This window comes from Sceloporus occidentalis, unplaced genomic scaffold (genome assembly GCF_023333645.1).
Source record: "Sceloporus occidentalis isolate IW3139 unplaced genomic scaffold, rSceOcc1.0.p SCAF_2, whole genome shotgun sequence".
Classification (NCBI taxonomy): Eukaryota; Metazoa; Chordata; class Lepidosauria; order Squamata; family Phrynosomatidae; genus Sceloporus; species Sceloporus occidentalis.
Window position 1 is genome coordinate 254,619,965 of NW_028316982.1, and position 20,457 is coordinate 254,640,421.

Consider the following 20,457-nt stretch of genomic DNA (forward strand, 5'->3'; position numbering starts at 1 on the left):
GCTTCGGGTCACTTTGGAGGTATGCTGTTTACATGATGCATGTGTCTTAAGAGTCTGGAAGCCATGTCAAAGCCATGCTCCAGTCCTAAGGATTGGAGCATGACTTTGCTGCGGCTTCCGGATTCTTACGACGCACGCATCATTTAAACAGCATACCTCCAAAGTGACCCGAAGCAGCCTTATTTTAGCCTGTCTATATGGGCACTTTAATATCTAAATTAGACCTCATTTAAAGGCCAACCCTTGTTAGTTTGAAAGTGCCTGATGGTGCAAGAATGTATTTATCTGCCACATGTTTTTGTTCAGTGTTCAAAAAAGGCATTGATTGCTTCATGCTTAGCAGCCTCTTGCCTGAGTGTGAGTTTTGCATGCATACACAGCAAGGCTTGCTTGGTTGTTATGGGTTCCATTTGAAGATTCAAACAGCAGATTGAATCTGGAATGGCACCCAGAATTTTAACAGAATTTACAGGACATGGATAATCTTATCTCACCTGAAATCAGTCTGGAGAATAACAAAGTGGTTCCACCCTTACTTAACATTAACACTTTGACCCAGGCTTGCAGTCTGGGAGTTCTTCCAGACGTGGCCTTTTAAATAACTTGGTTTAACAGTCTGATCCAGCTACATCTGATAATTGCCTGCAACCCTACCTAGATAATAGACTTTCTTGGAATTAGTGCCCATTCCCTTGAAAACCTAGTATAAGGACTATATTCACTCAATATAAAGCTTCAGGGGTTCAGAAAGTAGCAGCAGATCTTGCAGCAGGTAAAAGTTGCAGGGAACATATGGCATTTATTCTATTCTGGCTACATTGGCTGTTATTATTTTGGTTGTTTTATGATGTTTACAGGATTGGGAATTCTGTTGTTCTCCAGACATTCTTGAAGTGAAACTCCTAGTACCCAGCATATCTCCCAATTTGCTGTAGTAACTATTCTTGATGGGAGCTGCAGTTCAACAATACCTAAAAGATCTAACTCCCTCTCCCCAGTCTATAAGGTACCCAGTGTTACAGCTGCCATTTGACTGAGTTAGAAGGCTCACTCTCCTGCCCCCAGCCATATCTTACCACAGCCGAGAAGCTAACCTGCCTCTTGTCTCTTATGCTAACTTGACATCTTCACATGCTGTCCCTTGCAAGTCACTTTTGAACTGCCACTACATTTAGATCCTGCACATGGAGAACTGGGCAGGAGGGTGAGGCTCCTATAGTATCCTCAGGCAGTGTAATGTCTGCATCGTGAAGGCACTAAAAACAAAGTATGTTTACCAACTTCTCTTCCCATCAGAAGCACCCTTCCCCAAGGCATTCTCAGTGGAACGTTGTACTGAATCATAGATTCATAGAGCTGGAAGAGCCCGAAAGGGCCACCCAGTCCAATCTTCTGCCATGCAAGAAGACACAGTCAAAGCACACCCAGCTGATTACCATCCAGCCTATAGCTGCAACCACACTGAAGAAATAATCTAGTTTGACACCACTTTAACTGCTATGATTGTGCTATGGAATTCTGTAGTTTGTTGTGGCACCAGAGCTCTCTGGCAGAGAAGGCTAAATGTCTCACAAAACTACAGTTCCCAGAATTCTACAGCATTAAGCTAAGGCAGTTAAAGTGGTCTCAGACTGGGCCATTTCTTCAGTGCAGGTGCACCTTATGTTTAAAAACCTCAGAAGAAGAAGACTCCGCCACACTCCAAGGCAGTGTATTCCACCGTCGAACAGTTCTTACTGTCAGAAAGTTCTTCCTAATGTTTAGGTGGAATCTCTTTTCCTGTAGTTTGAATCTATAACCTCCCATGGTGTTAGAATAAAATAAGAGCAATAGATTGCTTACACTTGGATGAATAAAATTAGTGAATGCAAATACCAAAAGAAACAATAGGTAAGTTTAATTCTTTTAAATATTTTACATTCTTTAGTGTAAAATTAATGCACAGTTAACTGGTAGTAGCAAAATTCACCAGAAATTCCAGACTGGTTATTATTTACATCCATATATGTACAGATACAGATAATTAACAAAAGAGGATACTACAAAAATCTATAATTTATTTACCATATCTTCTTAAATATATTTCACTGTGTAGTGTTATTGAATACAAAATCTCAGTTTAAAGTAACAAAGTAATATCCAAACAATATAAAACTTTAGTACCACAATTTAAAAAAAAAATTAAATGAAATCCACAGATGTCATCGGCTACATCTTCACTGAATCTGAAGGTTTGAAGGTAGCGTTGGCATTTTGAAATCTTGACCAAAATTTTTTGTCTGCCATCCAGGACAACCAAACATTGCAAGACAAAACAAAAAGGACCAGCTGTCAAGATGTATATCGTAAAAACTATGAAATGCTGCCATGCATGGGACAATATTATATTTTCCTTTTAAGTAACTGGCAGGAATGATTACAGGGGGGAAGAGGACCTAACACTTTGGTTAGAAAAACCACAGCCAGTCTGTGCCACCACTTAGGAAGTTTAGCTGAAAGTTCCTCAATAAGTTCAAGTATACTTTTTTGCAAGCCAGCTAGAAAACATATGCACAATGAGTGCATGTGTGTGCATATGTTTGCAATAACCCTCTTTCCACCTTTGGTGGAAAACAAAGGATTCATTTCCACGGGTAATCAGAATAATCTGAATATCTCTTGTCAATAAGCCAGGCCAAGCAACAGCAGCAGTCATATGTAGTGGCAACTGGGCAAAGAAACGTGACTGTTAGAAGAAGGAAGAACCACAAAAGAATTTCCCTGACAACAAAAGCAGAAGCAGTAGCAGCAGCAGCAACAAAAAACCAACAGCAACAGTTCAGGAGTTTGATGTTAGTTGAATTCAACTTGACTATGCTGCATCTTTATTTGTGCTGACTTCCTGGTTTAGAACATTGCCTTGACCCAGCAGGAATTTAGTAATGTTGAGAAAATGTTTTTGCCAGTGAGAATTTCCCATTCATTCCCCAATGGAGGAGGATGACGCACATTTCTTTGCTACCATAGATCTCACTTCTGTCCAGAATGACTTGCATGAGCAAGAAATTATGTGATCACAGATTCAGTTATTTTCTGTTTAGTGGCTGAAGTGTGCTTGGTAGATTTGACTTAAAACAAATAATATTTTAGCCATACACTGGCTTTCTATATCCTCCCACCATCTTCCCCTTTGCTTTCACTGTAATTACCAAGTTCTATCCAAACTTAATCAAAAATTGAAACACAGCATTCACAATCAGTTTCTATGCAGTAATAGAATATTGTTTTCAATATTCTGAAAGTAGGGTTACTGCTTATCATGTGTATGATCAGCATACACAGGTTTTAGTAATACTTCCAAACCCTACAAATTCTGCTTCACATGAGGCCAAGGAAAATGTCTGTGCACACCATGGAAAGCAAGGCTGTCTCAAATTGTATTATCTGACATTAAAAGCATTGATTATCACAAGCATTAAGTGCTAATTATATGTTATCTATCAAGTATGTATTAATTTAAGCTTAATTTGGGTATTTACTCACTTTGCTGAATATGCTAATAGGGCAGAGTAGCTCCTGTGCAACCTTCAGAAGGATCATGCATGTTATATGGTCCATCTATAACACTGTATGTGCGGATGTTGGGAACAGAGCAACATTCTGTGCATGGAATATGAACTGGGCTACATATAACAATCCTGTCCTCTGTCCATGAGGTGGTAGAATGCTTGAGGAGTGTGAAGACACACCCAACTAAAGGTGGTGCAGGTTTGGGTGTGCAACGCCGGTACCCTGGTGAGATCAAACTCTTTACCCAAAAAGGCTCTGAAGCTGAATGTAAAGTTCAAAAGGGGGGAAATTTAATTTAAAGGACAAAAATAAAGAGTTTTCTCCTCCCCAGCTTTAAATAAAAGATACTTTACAGTTTCAGCAATCTTCAGGTTGTCATCTGATGTCAGTTTGCTCTCCTCACTCAATGGAGCTGGTGCAGGGTCTTTCAGCTCCTGAATTTCTTTATTTGCTTGCTGATGGTAACTAATTTGGCTAAAGTTTGTACTGGTAACTAAACTGGCTAAAGTACTTGGTAACTAAATTGGCTAAAGTGTAAGAAATGCCCTTTCCAGCTGTCTGGGCCTGTTTGCCACCAAAAGACAGCTCTCTGCCTGCTCACAGCAAAGACTGCTCCCAAAACTAAAAGCTTCCAGCTATAGCAAAACATGCTGGGAAAGGGCAAACCAAACCTGGAAATAATGCAGGGGAATCCTACAGCTCCTCCCACAACTAATACAAAGAACTTTCCTACACTAAAATATTCTATGGCCTGAACCAACATGAAAGAAAATGCAGCGGGAGATTCAATCAGTCCTGGCAGGACATCACAAGGAGGGCTTGGGCCATGCTTACAGTAGATCCACTGAATTCAATTAGATTTAAGTTTGAATACATCCCCCCCCCTTTTTAAAAGGAACTCAGCTTTGGAAGAAAGTGATTAATATTAGCGTATCCATAGTTTCTCCCAGGGAAAAGAAAGGGAGGTAGTTTCTGGGTCTACTTGGCATTATTTATAACTTTGAAATAAACCAATTGTGCACCACTGAATCAGTTACACAAACAAAACAATGTAAGGTAAGACAAGACAAGGGTGTCCGTTCTAAGAATATAGAATCCGGCCCTTATAAAACTGCATCCCAGAGACCTTCCTGTCATTCACTGTGGGACTAACAATATTGTGGGTATCATAAACTTCATAAAAAAGTGCTTTCCCCCTTCAATCCTGCTATAAAGGATTTCCTTCAATCCTTCAAAGTCTTCAGCAGGTGAGGCAAGATTCAAAATATCACATCTCTACTGACAGACTGATGACACGTGGCACATACCATGTTGCACCTGCAAAATCCTGTCTGACCCAGTGTTCTTTCCTTTGTACTGTTACACCCATGTTCAATACAGAGATCTATAATTATTTTTCAACTTTCACATTTACCTAGAACTACCACAAATACAACCCAAACTTTGATTAGAGGGAAATCAAAGTGGGCTTCTGAAGGTTAATCACAATTCCCTGCTACACACACCTCTGTGATCAAAGAGCTCCAAACCCAACCATTAATTTAAAATTAGAATGCAAATGCTACTCGTACCAAAATGCCTTTAAAAATTGAGGTCACCTTAACAAAACAGATGTATGTTCATAAGATGGTGAATCCTTACCACTGAGTACTTTCAACAGATGTCAAAGATATGCAAGACAGACTTGCTACCCAGCACTTTGCATCTTTACTAAGGGCCCTGTGTTTATCAGCCAAAGGTGATTTCTTAATATGAGCTGCCTAGCAGTTCCTTTGTCTTGAATGCACATTTTGCTGGCAGGATGTTAAGTGAGGTATAGGAAATGTGTTATCAGCTGTAATTTTTGGCTCAGCACCATCAACACTCATCTCTAGAAATAAAACTCACCACAACTAACCATAAGATCTACTCTTCATTTATCAAAACTACAAATAGTGGGACATCACTATATACCTTCTGAATTTTTTAGGAAATGCAGAAAACATAAGCAAGGATAGTTGGTGATCACTGTCTTTTTTATGAGGTGTGTGTGTGTGGGGGGGGGGGGGCAGGATGGCAAATATATATGATTTATCCTACATGTTAGGTAATGAATTTGGCAGGCACCTGTCAAATGCTTAAAAAATTACTCTGCTTTTGCACTACAAAATTGGCAGGAACCTCTGGAGATTTACTGAACCCTATTACTGGCCCCTCACATAAATATAAGAAGCTGCCTTCTCTAGAGTCTGATCATTATTTCATCCAGCTTAGACTGTAAGTCTACTTGATATATAATAGTATCTATAGTGCCAGGAACTCTCAGGGTTTCAGAAACAGGACAACTACCAACCCAAAATGTGTGGGATTAAAACTGCAAAGCATATGTCATATTGCTAAATTATGGCCATAGTTTGAGGAAGTTACTTCTTTAGACTACAGCTACCCAAATCGCTCGGCCAGCACAGCCATAAACTGGGGAGTTCTGTAAATCTTAGTCCAAAAATACAGTTTTCCATGTTCAGGCCTGTCTTTTATTTGGCGTGGATGGCTGCAAACTATAATAGTCTTAAACCTTGTATTTTTATGACTGTCACAAGGCTGTTGCTGAGAAGACAACCCATGTGAATTTCAAAACAGTGCAGGAAATGAATTGATGAAGGGGCTCCTCGCATGGTTCAGAGCCAAGCCTTTTTTGTGTGGGTGACATAGCTGTGCTATGCTATACTGCACAGGAAACTACTTGTGGCCCCAGCAGCAACCAGGTTAAGAAAAATGGCATGGGAATGGGTGCAAGTATAATCTGAGAACATTTTTGCCAGGTGTGGTTGCCTCATCATGAAGTATTAGAAGTTGAGCCAGAGAAACATTTAATTAGGCCTTTTTTTAAAGGTGGATGGATTACTTCATTCAGTAAACCTACAAGTCCGAACCAGCCCTGATCTCAAACTGTTTTGCTCTCTTGCTGTTCCTGCAGGGTGGGACAGGACAGCTGCAGAATTAGACAAAGACATTCCCTAAGTGGTAGTGACATGGCAGATTTGTCCAAGCTACTTCATACTCAGGGATTTCCTTGTGTGCATGCACATCACATGATTTCTATACATTTAATTGCTGGCGATGGATGTATGCATCAGTACTATAAGGAAAGATTCTGTGCATCTCTCTTGGAAAGCATCATTGGTACTGTAGGTGAATGACAGACTGGAATCTCCTAAAAGGGATCTGGTAAGGCAAAAAAGTACTCAAGTAATATCAGCACATCTCACATTCATTGCCAAAAGCTTCAATAATAGAATGACCAAATATTTTAATTTTACTGACACTCCAATCATATTAGTTATGAAAAGAACTTTCAGAATACATAGCTTACAAAACAAGACATGTGAACTCAAGGGCAGAAGGCCAGGTCTCCATTCAGTAGAAGAAACAGTGCTCCAAAAGTAACAAGGCTGGCTTTTATATGTTGAATGGAATGAAATAATACATGCTTAATGGGAGGAGGAGATGGGGTAACTTAAAATTACCTTTTTCATAAGCTACTGGACAAATTTGCCAGAGAAAGATCAAGAGCTTAAACACAGTTTCACATGTCAAACAACTGGCAGAGAAGTAATAGCTCTTATTTAAGGCTTAACATCATTAATGCCTTGTCACTTTTGGATCCCTGAAATTTCAAGCTCTTATTATTTTATTTGGAACAAATTATTCCACTGGTGTCCATTGTGAAGGCCAAATGTAAAAACTATAAATAAAATACAAAGCCATAACCTATGTGGTTGGCGTCTGGTTTAGGAGTACAATATTTCTGGGTGAAAGACATTATAAATATAATTTATTAATAATTATAGGGATAAAGCACAAACTAGTGAAGGAAAACAATGCACACATACATAATGCATAAAAATGCATTTTAAAACAGAAATCACATACATTAATTAAACAGTGTTCAAATTAATGGGTGTTGCAGCCCTACATGTGACATACATTGCATTTGCAAATTGCGACCATTTCCAAAACATCTAGGTAGCTATTTAAAGCAAAGACTTCCTTGAAATGGTTGGGACCAATCGAGAATAAATTGGCAGCGGAGTGAAAACCCAATTTGCCAATCTTTTATTTTCAGTTTCTTACTTTTGGCTGATAGGACTTCTTTTAAGAATTTCTAGTTACTAATAGTGGATAACAGAAAAAAGTACCATATTCTGTTTCAAAACTCAGATAATTTTAAAAACAAAACAAAACACAAACCCTGTTGTCTGTTTTCATTAGATTCTGTTCCACTTGTAAGAAGCTACATAATCTGCAGTTGCAGAAGTCGAAGGAAATCTACCACACGCAGGGCTACCTGGCAGATCCTCGCATCTGTGTCAGATTAAAAAAAATCATAGTGCTTATTGCTTGTTACCATGGATACCATGAAGATACTGCTATCTGCTAACTACTACTAGAGAAAGACAACGTAATTCTCCGGAACGAGTCCTGTTTTGCCTTCATATGTTGCTTTTAGCCATCCTGGCTCCACAGATGGATACACTGTAAGGAAATGGAATAAGTGTGTATTACTTTCTTCTAATATTTCTACTCTCTCTTGGATGCCTGTTTTTTTAATTCAGTAACAACAATAGAAGAACAACAACAACAAAACAACAAGTGTAATAGTCTTGCATATGTACTTTCCCATCCATCCATGTATCAATGGATCCCTCCCTCCCTCCCTCCCTTTATTTACAAAGTATACAATAAAACTGCATATATTGTATATACTCATGCATAAGTCTAGAAACTGTAGTAAAAAAAATCAACCCAAAAAAACGTATCAATGGGTCAATGTAAGTACTGTACTTTCACTCTTATTAAAAAAGGAAACATCCCATGGTAAAAGGCAAGAGCATAATCTGTCTTGAAAGCACCGACATCCCTCTGTTCTCTGATCCATCCAGCCCTTAGTGTGAACACAAACAGTTATGCTTGATGGAATTTAGTAAGTTCTTTAGCATTGTTTTCCTTTCCATGCCCGTAAATTTTACTGTCAAGTCATCCATGGGTCATGTAAAATCCATAATTTTTGTCTCCAAACCTGACCTTGACTTATACATGAAGTAGACTTATAATGGAGAATATACAGTAGTTAAAAGCACACAAAACTAAGATGAAAACAGTATTGTTATGTTTGTAATCTTGTATTGGAATTTTATCTGTACGCTGCTTTGATCATCGTGGAAAAGTGGGATAGAAATAAAAGTGTATTATTATTATTATGTTATTATTAAACGGCAGCAGAATTAAAAACATTTAAAATCTTATTTTAAAACAAAATCCCCCCTTTATTTGTTAGAAAACAGTTCCCAAAGGCTTTCTGGAAAAGAAAGGTCTTAACTTGCAGTCAAAAGGACAAAAAAGAAGGTGCCATCTTAGCTTTCCTAGGTAGGGAGTTTGAAATTGTGGGAGTAGCTACAGAGAAGCCCTTCTCTATGTTCCTGTCAAATATGCCCATGAAGGCAGTGGAATAGAGAGAACTGCCTCCCCTGCAGATGTTAAAACTCCGGCAGGCTCATATGGGAACACTTTAAACACACATGCACCAGCACAACTAGAATCACTACCACGGGGTAGCTGTGTTAAGTATGTTGCATCAAATACAGCAAAGAGATATAAGATATAACTGGATTGTAAAACGTCACTGGACTACTGTTTTTGCTACAACAACAATAATGAAACCTGTTGCATCTTACCATTGGAAAATATTGCTCCCTGTGGGAAAGAGAGTTCATGACTATGTTCAGCCTTACAGGAATACATGGCCTTGGCTTGTCTGCAAAAAAAAAAGCACAGTTTGCATTAATATAGACAAAAGGTCTATAACAGGAAGGACATTCTAGTAAATGTACTGGTACTAAAAATAGTTTTAATGAAATGTTTCTGTAACTAATCTACATAGCACATCCTGCCCCTTTATTAACATCCCAGTCCTTGTCCTTCACACACCAATTTTCTCTACTTTTTTCCTACTAGTCTTAACTATGTGTAAAGATTCTGTTAGCTCTGATGTTCAGCTTTTGAGCATTTGCTCCTAATCAGAATTGAAACAGGTTTCCAATACTACATTAAGAATAACTTGCTAGCATTATTATAATTGTCAGTGCCAGTTGTGGTGTAGTTGTATGGGGATTCAAAGGCGGGTTACACACCGCCATTTAGTACGTAATGAATACGTACTAGGGTTAGGAAGGGGCGGTGCTTCTGCATCCCCCTAACCCTAGTACGTATTCTGTACATACAATATGGCGGCAGCCGTTCCACACGGCCGCCACCATATTTACGTATCGGATGCTGTGCGTCCGCACGTGTCACGGCGTCTATGACGTCGCGAGTCCGCCCCTGGCGCCTCGCGACGTCATAGAGGCACCGCTTAAAGAAGCTCCATTTTGGAGCTTCTTTTTCGGTCTGTGCGGGAGCCGCGCGGTGTGGCTGCTGCGGCTCCCGCATGGAGCAAACGGCGGCGGCGGCAGACCACCGCAAAGCAGCAGTCTGTAACCCGCCCTATACTGGGGAGAGAACTACTCCTGAACTCTTAATCTTAATTAAGGAATAGACATTGGACTTTTTAGTCAACTAACTGAATTCATTTATATATATATATATATATACACACACACACACACACACACACACACACACAGCCTGCAAAAACACCCCCTCCCCAACTCTAGAATCGCTTAAGGAAGTTAAAATAAAATAAAAAGATAATCTAAAACAGCATGTTAGAAAAAACTGACCAACACAGTATTTTTCTCTCTACTATGTTGACAGCTGGTTGCAAAGACCTGGTGATTCATGAATGGCTGTTGATCAAACCTGTAGTGTTTTATTTTATTTTTTTACTGTCTTAAAGAGATTCGCAGCTATGATTCTCTCGTTATTACAGTAACTGCAATGCAGTTAAAACACACCACATTATATACTCAGCCACAACTATCCAGTTTACTAGGTGCCTTGAGAAATCTACAATCACTCTGAGACTGATCTGAACTCCCAGAACTATTGCAAGGTTAAAACAGCATAAGCCCATTAATGATGAGCTGTAGTTCTTGAGAAATGGATAGTTTTTGCTTCCACTATATTTCTTCCTTCTTAAAATTTATAGTGGCTTAGAAGAAGAGACTAACAGCACTCAGTCCAGACTCCAGCCAGGTCAACATCTGTCAAGTTTCAGCAATATTAAAATATAAGGTATTGCCGTATTATTCATCCCTACCCCTTTAATTTTAAGCATCTAGTGCACTGACATATACTGCTAAATTCTGGTTTTGAAAGTCAGCCTAAAGCAGTCTGTAAGGAATTTCAAAACTGTGAAAACACAGATTGAAGCTGATTTGCTGACCTGATCTTAGGGAAAATGTGGTTGCCCTCAAATTTGAACCCACATATCATGGTTTGAGCTCATTTTTTTAGGTAGTCTAACTACAGAAATGAGAAAAAGAAATTTCTAGCAAAAGTGTTTGTGGACTCCTGAATATTTCATCAGATGGGAATACAGAACATGGAATACAGAATAAGATGAGAAAACAGAAAGGGGAATAAGAGTGGGCAGAAAACAAAAGCCCTTCAGAATACTTTGTGGTAATTTCACAAAGTATTCCAATCTCCTGCATTTTACCTCTCACCTGCTTCTGCCCTGTTTCCCAGCCAACTCCCTTGCTTGTTCTCTATCATTTTCCAATCCTGTGAATCAAGCTACTATTCTCTTCTTCTCTAAATGGCTCCTGTATTTCTAAGGAGCTAACTCTGTCCCTCAACCTGGAAAATAAAGCTCACTGGCCTTCACATTTGAATGCAGGAATATTATATCGCTAACTGAAAGTTCACATTGTCCTACAGCTTGTAACAGGATTAGAATCCAACACATTCAAATACTACGGCAATCATCCTTGTTATTTATCTTTTCAAGTATTATTCGTAACATTTGATTCCTGCAATTCCACCAGGAAATAAAGTGACAATTTCATTAAGTTTTGTTCTGTTTCATTCTCAGGACCAGTGTGTGGAAAAGGTATTGGCTGAAGGATTCTGGAAGTTGTGGGTCAAAAATTAATTTTTTCCAAACTCTGATCATGATCAATCTAGACTGATGATAGGAGATCATAAAGATGGCACCCTCACCACTTACCAATGTGCCCCCTTATTATATTGTTATCTATAACTGAATTTTAACTGTAATCTGTGTTGGGAACCAATCTTAGTGAATTTTGGGCTAGAATCATAGAATCATAGCGTTGGAAGAGACTGCACGGGCCATCCAGTCCAACCCTCTGCCATGCAGGAAATCCAACCGATGGCCATCTAGCCTCTGTTTAAAGACCTCCAAGGAAGGAGACTCTATCACCCTTCGAGGGAGTGCATTCCACTGTTGAACAGCCCTTACTGTCAGGAAGTTCCTCCTAATGTTGAGGTGGAATCTCTTTTCCTGTAGCTTGCATCCATTGTTCCGGGTCCTGTTCTCTGGAGCAGCAGAAAACAAGCTTGCTCCCTCCTCAATATGACATCCTTTCAAATATTTAAACAGGGCTAGCTCAATGTTATCCTGTAATCATCATGATTTCTCGAGTTTTCACAACTCAAAGTCCAATATGCTACCCCTTCACTCCAAAGTGCATAGAATCCAAGGTACACAATGCATCTGAAATCTCTTCCTTCAGAATGGACAAAGAGAAGTAAAAGAAGGTAAGAAACGGAAGGAAACAGCAGCAAATATTATTAGTTCTCTATTGTTTGCCCTCTCTCACACATACACTTCCCTTTTGAAGGAGAGGGAGTTGCTCAGTATAGTACAAATTGCCAAAATGGAACAGATGCTATATCTACCGATATTTAAAACAATAATGTTAAGGCTGATGTAAGCTCAGCCTGCCTGTAGGTCCAAAAAGAGCCATCAAAAGTTATTTCCATATGATGCCTATGCAGTTGTTACCCCTGGGACAAAGCAATAGAACTGGTTCACAATAATGGCCAGTTGCACAGCCTTGTCTGAATATTTCACTGCTGCAAAAGGAAGTCTGGCTGAAGATTTCTTCCTCCTTTCCTGTCAGCCTCTCACTCATTCTACTTGTTATTAACACCTAGCCTTCTGACAAAGATGAAGGTGGGATGTCTGTTAACCCTGCCAACTTTACTGGCATTATCAGTGGAAAAAAGGCACACTTCTTTCTTGTCAATACTTTCCTCAAAAGCAGGAGAAGGCACAGGCAGTCTGAGTACAGAGCCATGAAGTGAAATAATAAAGTAGAAGGAAGAGTAGGAGGGAGAAGGAAGATATCTGATGCAAAATGTACACATGGATTTTTATTTCCACTGTGATGTAGTGATTAGATCAGGTGAGCATTGCTATTTTGGACCAAAGTAGTCAATTCAGTATTAGGTGGGGTGCAGGGGGCACAGTACTACCTGGCTCTCATCACATGCAATCTCCCCCATGCCCCAAACTCATAAATGGTGAACATGGGCTGAGCTAATGGGCCAGGTCCTAATACACATTGGTCCCTGGGCTGCTTGTAGGGACATGTGGGCATTTACATGCTTACCTGCAGCCACGCCATGGACCTGCTACTTCCACATTCCCCTTACCTTGCTCCACTGTCACTTCTACTGAGAAGATCCCCATTGTCGCATCTGATGTGGAAATGGGGCACGTGGTTTAACCCATGTGGCCAGGTGCACTTCCATGTCATATATGGTGATGGGGCTCTTCGCAGTAGAGGTGATGCCAGAGGAAGGTAAGGGATGCATGGAGCCATCTGGTCTGCTGGGTGCCGCTGTAGAGTTTCCTAGAAACTATGCAGCAAACTGTGGGTCTCGGACCCTTTGCCCTGAGATAGAACATGCCAAGCCTAGCCCAGGGATATTGGCCTGAGTTGTCCGAACAGGACATCATGAGGCCAGGGGAGGGGGGGGACACGGGCCTTTTGGCCCATGTGGACAGCTCTGCACACACTACAGGGTTCCCACATTTCAGTCTTCAGTGGAAGGTGGTTTACAAGTCCCCTTCCTTCTTGCTAGGAATTGCTGAGAAAGAGAAAGCTCTTCTTCCAACAATATGCTCCAGGAGTGCTGTTCCTTTGCTACTACTTTGGTAGAAAAACTGCAATCTCAGAGATGGGATTGCTAGGCACTGTGAGAGATTTTTTATCTCTTTCAGCCCATAGTGATTCAGAATGAGGCCACTGTCCCAAGATGGAACTGTGTTTTCATCCACATCCACACAGAGGAGTAATCAGAAAGGAAAGTAATGTGGTTCAGGGCTGTAACTAGCCCAAGGGCTGTGGTTTACACATCTCAGGGTTAGAGTATCAGACTAGAAAAGAAAAGTACCCCCTACAAATTCCACACAGAAGCTCATTTTATGACTCCAAGCCAATCCTGGCTCAGCTTAATTTACACAATCACTGTGATGATAAATTGACGGGGTGATGGTGTTCAGAAACACATATACAAGAACACCACTACACCCATGTTTTCTGGCCATCACAGAAACCTAGTTCAAATGAAGGAAAAAGACCCATTAAGACTTCTCCTACCCCTTGTGATGCTTCCTTCCAAATTACTGTTCTAGCTCTCTCCCCCTCACCCAAACATTGAGGAAATGCTGGAAAGTTTGCAGAAAGAACCATCTGGAGAGTTAACTTGAATGTGGAGGACTCTGGCCTCAGCTTGAAATGGGATAAAGCAATTCCAAATTTGCATTCTGTATGAGGATTATAGTTAAAAAGTTAACTAAAGAGGGCCATAGTTAGATAGAATCTAAAGATTGATTTTTCAAAAGGAGTTACAAGCCTTGATGACTGCATAGCAGAAAAAAGTATTTTATATTAAAAATATTATATGGAATATTGGTAGGATATATATTGTGAAGTACACCTTACCTTCCTGAGGAAGTTTGTTTGAGTGAGCAACCACTTTCAAACAGCTGGGCTCTTGCTGCTACGCTGAAATATATGAAAGTATTTCAAGTTTAGAGATATTCTTTTGAAGGTAAGAATTTTTTAAAAACATACCAACAAACAAAAAACAACTTACACAGAACCTGGCCTCTGATAGCCATTACTCGATGTTGTATCCAACCGCAGTCTTCTGCACATTTTTGGAGGCAGATCTGGGTTTTCTGGTGTCTTTGATGTTTCCTTAGCATCCAAAGAAACCAAAGAAGCTAAACTCTGTACTGACCCACTGCAGCTTTTATTACCTAAATAACAAAGATAACCAAATTGAGCCAGATAAATACTTTCCCCACAAAACACATAATTAAGATAGCAGGGTGCAATGATCTGAATGCTGGACTAGGATTCTGGGAGACCAGGGTTCTAATCCCTACTCTATCACAGAAACCGACTGAATGACCATGGCCAATTCATGCACTCTCATGAATACATCTTACTAAGAAAATGCTATGACAGGATTGTCATAAATCGGAATATAAGTGCATGGAGGAGATTTGCCTTACTGTTCTTGCCTTATCACAAAAGAAGGATGTTGACACTCCCTCACAAGAAGAATGGTTGCTAAAACTTTATGATTTTGCAGAAACTGCTAAATTGTTTAATTTGATTAAAGAAAGATCAGTAAGTAATTTTTAAAAATAATGGGAATGACTTAGTGGGAAAATATTGGGAAGGAAATAGAAATTTTAGTATTTCAAAAACAGTAGCTTGGATTAATAAGACATTTATTTTACATATTTGTTTAGAGGAAGTTAAAGAATTTAATAACTATAAACATCATTTAATAAGTTAGATGTCACATGCATTTGCTTTTGCTTTTTCCTTGTTTCATTTTTGTCACTGTATTGTTAATATATGTAGTATGTTAGAGCAAGTAGTGTTTTGTGTATTTTGTATAGAGGTAGATGTGTAGATGTAGTACTTTCCCCCATATATGTTATTTTATATTACTAAACGTTGTGTTTTAATAAAAATATTTCAATCAAAATATAAATCAGCGTAGACTTGACAATACATAAAATGATAAATAAACTATGGAATTCACTGTCCCATAATCTTGTGGTGGCTAATTAATTAGTTTTAAAGGGGGATTAGATAAATTCATGGAGGTTAGGGTCCATTACTAGTTATTAGTTAAAATAGCTGTACATCACCTCCAGTATCAGAGATGGTACATCTCTGTATGTGACTTGTTCAGGAACACAACAGAGATAGTGTGTTATACTTATGTCCTCCTGGGGAGCTTGTCATAGGCAACTAGTTAGCCTGCTTGTGAACAGGGTGTTGGACCAGGTTATGAATAGGAAAAAATCTGGTCCTCTGCATGTTGCACTGTAGACCTAATAAGAAAAAACAATGACAAAGAATGCTGGGAGTTGCAGTTCAACAACATCTTGAAAACCACACAATTCCCATGCCTGAGGTACGCCTTTGGTTGGTCCAGTTTAGGTCTTAAAGGGTCACATGAAATCACCTTGAGCTTCTTTTATTTCAGTCCTGAACAAGTGGTGAGAAAAAGAAGCCTGAGAACTTGTGTTACCACCTAATTCAATTACCATGCAAGGAGATAGGCATCGGCAGGGGAGAATATTACATTGATGCCCATCATTTGGTTCAAATAACTTGTTTTGTCCAAATGGAGAAAACAGTTTGAGATATAAGTTGTGGAGGTGCTACAGGGAAAAGAAGGAACAACCCGCCTACTGTTTCTGCCTTGCAAATATCTTCCCCTCCCACACTATTGCATTACAGCAGAAGCAGTGACTCAATGATCTGCATCTGCTGCTTACCTCAATCTAGACTACATAAGCAAAACATGCATCATAGCAGTCTCTCTTTTAATCAGCTCTTTGAAGATTTCAGCAACAGTTAATTCTAAGAATGATAAGACAAAAGCAAATGCTGAATCAGGAAGTTTACTGGAAGATTGTTATCAGAAAATTTGGAAACAATGATGCAGAACAATGGAACAGTGTGATATTTCATCACTGGCCAAAAGACACTTTACTGTAAATACCAGTAGGGTAAAGTTTTTTTTCTTAGAACATATACAAGTAAAAGTTTCTAAGACTTGCTGAAAAACATTCAGATATGACTCATTAGCCAAGAAGAAATTACTGAAACTTCACCTTTCTGTTTCTTTCCAGATTTTATTCAGTTTGGGGTGTTTTGCCATCTTTCTTTTTATCTATAAACTCCCCCTTAAAAGGCTTCATACATTAAAAGATCAGTAACAGAAAGCATTGGTGCCATCCAAATTCTATAAATACATATAACCTTTACAAGCATTGTTATCATTTACTATTTAATGATTGTCCTCTAATTCCCACAAGTAATTTTTTTTAAAAAAATATGCCCAAAATTCGGCCTGCATAGCAGAAATATCCTCTGCTTATCTAACTTCCCTCCACCCAATGGAAACTTGTCATCACAGAAACCAAAAGCTCAAAAGTAGTGTGGGGGGGATCTTTTCATGCCTTTAACAAACATGACCATCTATTATGAATTGCATTTGTTTCCTTTTTTTTCTTGGTACACAACTAACCCTCATGGAGGCAGACAGGACATTTTAATCTCGCAGTCATTTTTGTTGCACAAATCACACAGAACTAGACCTACAAAACAGGGATTTTATGACATCGCCACCTGAAAGGTTGTAAACAATGTTTCTGAATTTCAAGCTCCTGCAAGGTACAAGATTTTTTAACAGACAAAAATGGTTTGGACAAAAAATAAATAAATCCCAACAAATCTATTGTGTTTGCGTTATTTAATTTATTTTATCTTATTTTTTGCAAATAAGGAGTCCTGACAAATTGATATCTCATGTCTTCTGGAGCTGGGTATTTGAGTACTGTGGAATATAATACTGTGCCAGATTCTGTGCCAGATTCTGTGCCAGAGGTTCTTCCTTGGATGTAGGAAGACATTTCCCCATATGTAGGAATTCAATGAGGTCAGAAAATACCACAGATTTAGATGGGAGTTTTTAGCTGCCTCAATCAGAGTTAAATATATTAAACATTAGGCAATGTACCATGTACCTTCAGAAGGGATTGATCTGATGGATGAAGCTGATGATCTTTTCATTCCAGAGAGACTGTACAGTCCTCTTTTGGTGAGGTCCACTGGGGGAGTCACATTCTCTGGACTGGTAATGGATGTAACACTCTGACAGTCAGACTCCACATCTGTTTTTGTTGCATCCTCCTTTGAGGATGATTCAGGACTTGTGGTCCAAAGGCCTGAATTTTTCTGTCCATTAGATGATGGGGATGAAGCAATCCAAGGAACACCTCCTGCTTTTTCCCTGGGCTGAGAAGATGTAGGTTTTGTGGTGCTGTTTTGTTCTGATGAATGAGATGAGAGTGATTCTATGCTGCCCATAGGAGTGCTGTCTGGGCTGCTACTGTATGAATCACCTAGAAGGTAGAAAAATTGAGGGTTGAGAGCGGGGAGGAAGTATTTCTCAGGATAACTGAACTTTCTTATGGATGGGAAGGCAAAACAACCTTCATATTAGCTAAAACTAAAGAGGAATGCACTGTGGTAAAAATAAATATGTAGGTCTGAAGTTACTCAAATTGGCCTAATAGTGCCAGTTTTCATCAATACAGCCTCTGTTCCATGTTTCTGCACAAATATGAGAAAAGCCACATGAATTGATGCTGGTCAGAGAATAAAACACTATGAAAAATTTGGCTTTAGTTTAGGAAAAAAATCTTTAAAGAAGAAAGCCTTTGGTTTTTGGAGGAGTATCCAGGAGCTGAATTTTAGTTTGAAAAAATCAAAAGCAAAATGGATGGGGCCACATTCACTTTTATTCTATTTGGACACTTTTCTACTAAAGACTAAAACACACTGCAGAAATAATCCAGTCTGAGACTGCTTTAACTGCCTTGGCTCAGTGCTGGGGAATCCTGAGAATTGTAGTTTACTTTGGCACCAGATTTCTCTGACAGAGAAGGGTAAATGTCTCACAAAACTACAGTTCCCAGAATTCCCTAGCATTGAGCCAGGGCAGTTAAAGTGGTCCCAAACTAGATTAGTTCTGCAGTGTGTTTTGGATCCAAGTATAAAACTCAGTTCTATGCTGAGTTCCTGAGCTACAACCTTCAGTTCATTGAAGTTCAACATTTAGTGTGCAAGCCATACCAGACAAAGCTCCCAAGGCCAGAGAATAGCTCAAGGAGCTTTTCTCCTTGTTATGAATAGAAACACTATAAGAATATATATATGAATCTGCATTATTAATGAAGGTTGCAGGTATAAAGTCTGCCCCAAGGAGAATTCTGATGACCACATATACCTAGACAGGCAAGACAGAAGCAGAGTACGAAATAAATGGCAGAAAATGAAACTACCCAGAATCTGATGTCAGAAGGTGGGCGACAGAAAGGCTTGAAGATAGCATTTGTAGTTCTCATACTTGGACTGGATGAACGCTCTCATGAACATCTCAGATATTTGCAGTGACTTTAATGATTTATTTTTTAAATTACATTTCTGTTCTGCCTTTTTCCAGTCATAGAACTATAGAACAGCATCCATAAAGTTCCTGTATCACTTGCCTCCAGAGTAACCCCCATAAAAAGAAGAGACAGGCAGACAGAGAGCTGTGCTTGTTGGATTACACTCCTATACAGACTGATCAGGGAGAAATACACCTGTGTCTCTTAACTAAAGGCAACTCTGCTTCAGCACATCCAGATGATGGTGCTGGAGAAAAGGAGGGACATAAACACACAACAAAAGCCTGGAAAAATTTAGGTGACAATACAAGAGTCACTTCGCAGAACATAAAGTACCAACACCAGGGAAAGCCAAAATTTGTACTCTTCTGTAGTCAGCAAAGCACAGAAAGCTTTCTGCACAGAAGCATCCCTTATTCTCAGAGCAAAGCAATTACTGCCGTTTATTAATTGCCAACTATGAGAAATGAAAATGTGCTAGTGGAGTAAGCAGCACTTACTGTCTGGGTCTGCCAGGCATGGCGTATATCGGCCTTTGGGCTTGCGTGAGCCTGTGGAGAGGCAGATTGCTCTTGTCCTTCTTGAGCCTGATCGGGACTGAGGTTGTGGAAGAGGAATGTTGGGATCTGGGGCTGTGTGGAATATCTGTCAGTAAAAAACAAGGACGCTTAACAAATATAATATAAATCTTATTGAGAATCTTTAGGTATACCCACATTTTTAAGGCTATGAGGTCATGATAGGCCTCACAGCCTGTAGAAATGACTTGAAGGTACACAACAACTTATGTTTAAATTAATACACTGCCCTGTTAATTTTAGTAAAAGACAACTGGGCAAAAGACAAAGGAGGGGAACTACAACTGGGCAGCAAGTGTTACAAGATAAGGAGAACTGAGATACCAATGGGTAAAACTCTTTTAAAACAGCAACAAGAAAAAACCCAACCACTTAATGGTTAACCTCTCCCTGAAGACATGTTTCAGTGCTTAGCAGCCAAAATATAATCTTTCTGACCATGAAAGAACTACACCGCAATACCGAAGCTGGCTATCAATAACAACAACAACAACAACAGCCTTGAGTGAAGGCACCATTCAAAGCACAGAAACTCATATAATTTTACACATTAGTGAGAAGTTCTTCCAGTTGTACTTTCCTACATATTGATCATGCAGACAATTAACAGCAGACACAATGATACATAAATGCATATGAACATCTCATCTGTGTTTTGCAATATATAAGTGAGCTTGATTATCTGTGAAGTACACAGGGAACATTGTTAATGCTAAAAGTTACTTGATTTCAATAACAAGGACTTATACTATTAAAGAAAAGTTGTCTTTAGCTGCTGCTGACTAGAGACATTAAGGTCTAGGACAGGGTATGTGTGTGAGAAAGCACCCTAAAAAGATACCAGGAAACACAGTCCTTTCCCCATCCACCTCAATGAACCCCCCC

The 20,457-nt window shown here is 39.3% G+C and overlaps 1 protein-coding gene across 2 annotated transcripts in view; it reads right to left on the bottom strand.

Annotated features, from left to right (window-relative positions):
- Positions 1-6,763: 6,763 nt before the first annotated feature.
- Positions 6,764-20,457, bottom strand: part of ARHGAP42 (Rho GTPase activating protein 42) — a 207,017-nt gene continuing 193,323 nt past the window's right edge. For both annotated transcript variants that reach the window (XM_089512781.1, XM_089512782.1), the window contains 6 exons: positions 19,495-19,639; positions 17,567-17,944; positions 14,602-14,767; positions 14,448-14,510; positions 9,264-9,343; positions 6,764-8,064 (listed from right to left, as the gene is read on the bottom strand). In XM_089512781.1, the coding sequence (XP_089368907.1) occupies positions 7,976-8,064; positions 9,264-9,343; positions 14,448-14,510; positions 14,602-14,767; positions 17,567-17,944; positions 19,495-19,639 (921 nt within the window). In that variant the 3' untranslated portion in view covers positions 6,764-7,975. The remainder of the gene's footprint in view (positions 8,065-9,263; positions 9,344-14,447; positions 14,511-14,601; positions 14,768-17,566; positions 17,945-19,494; positions 19,640-20,457) is intronic.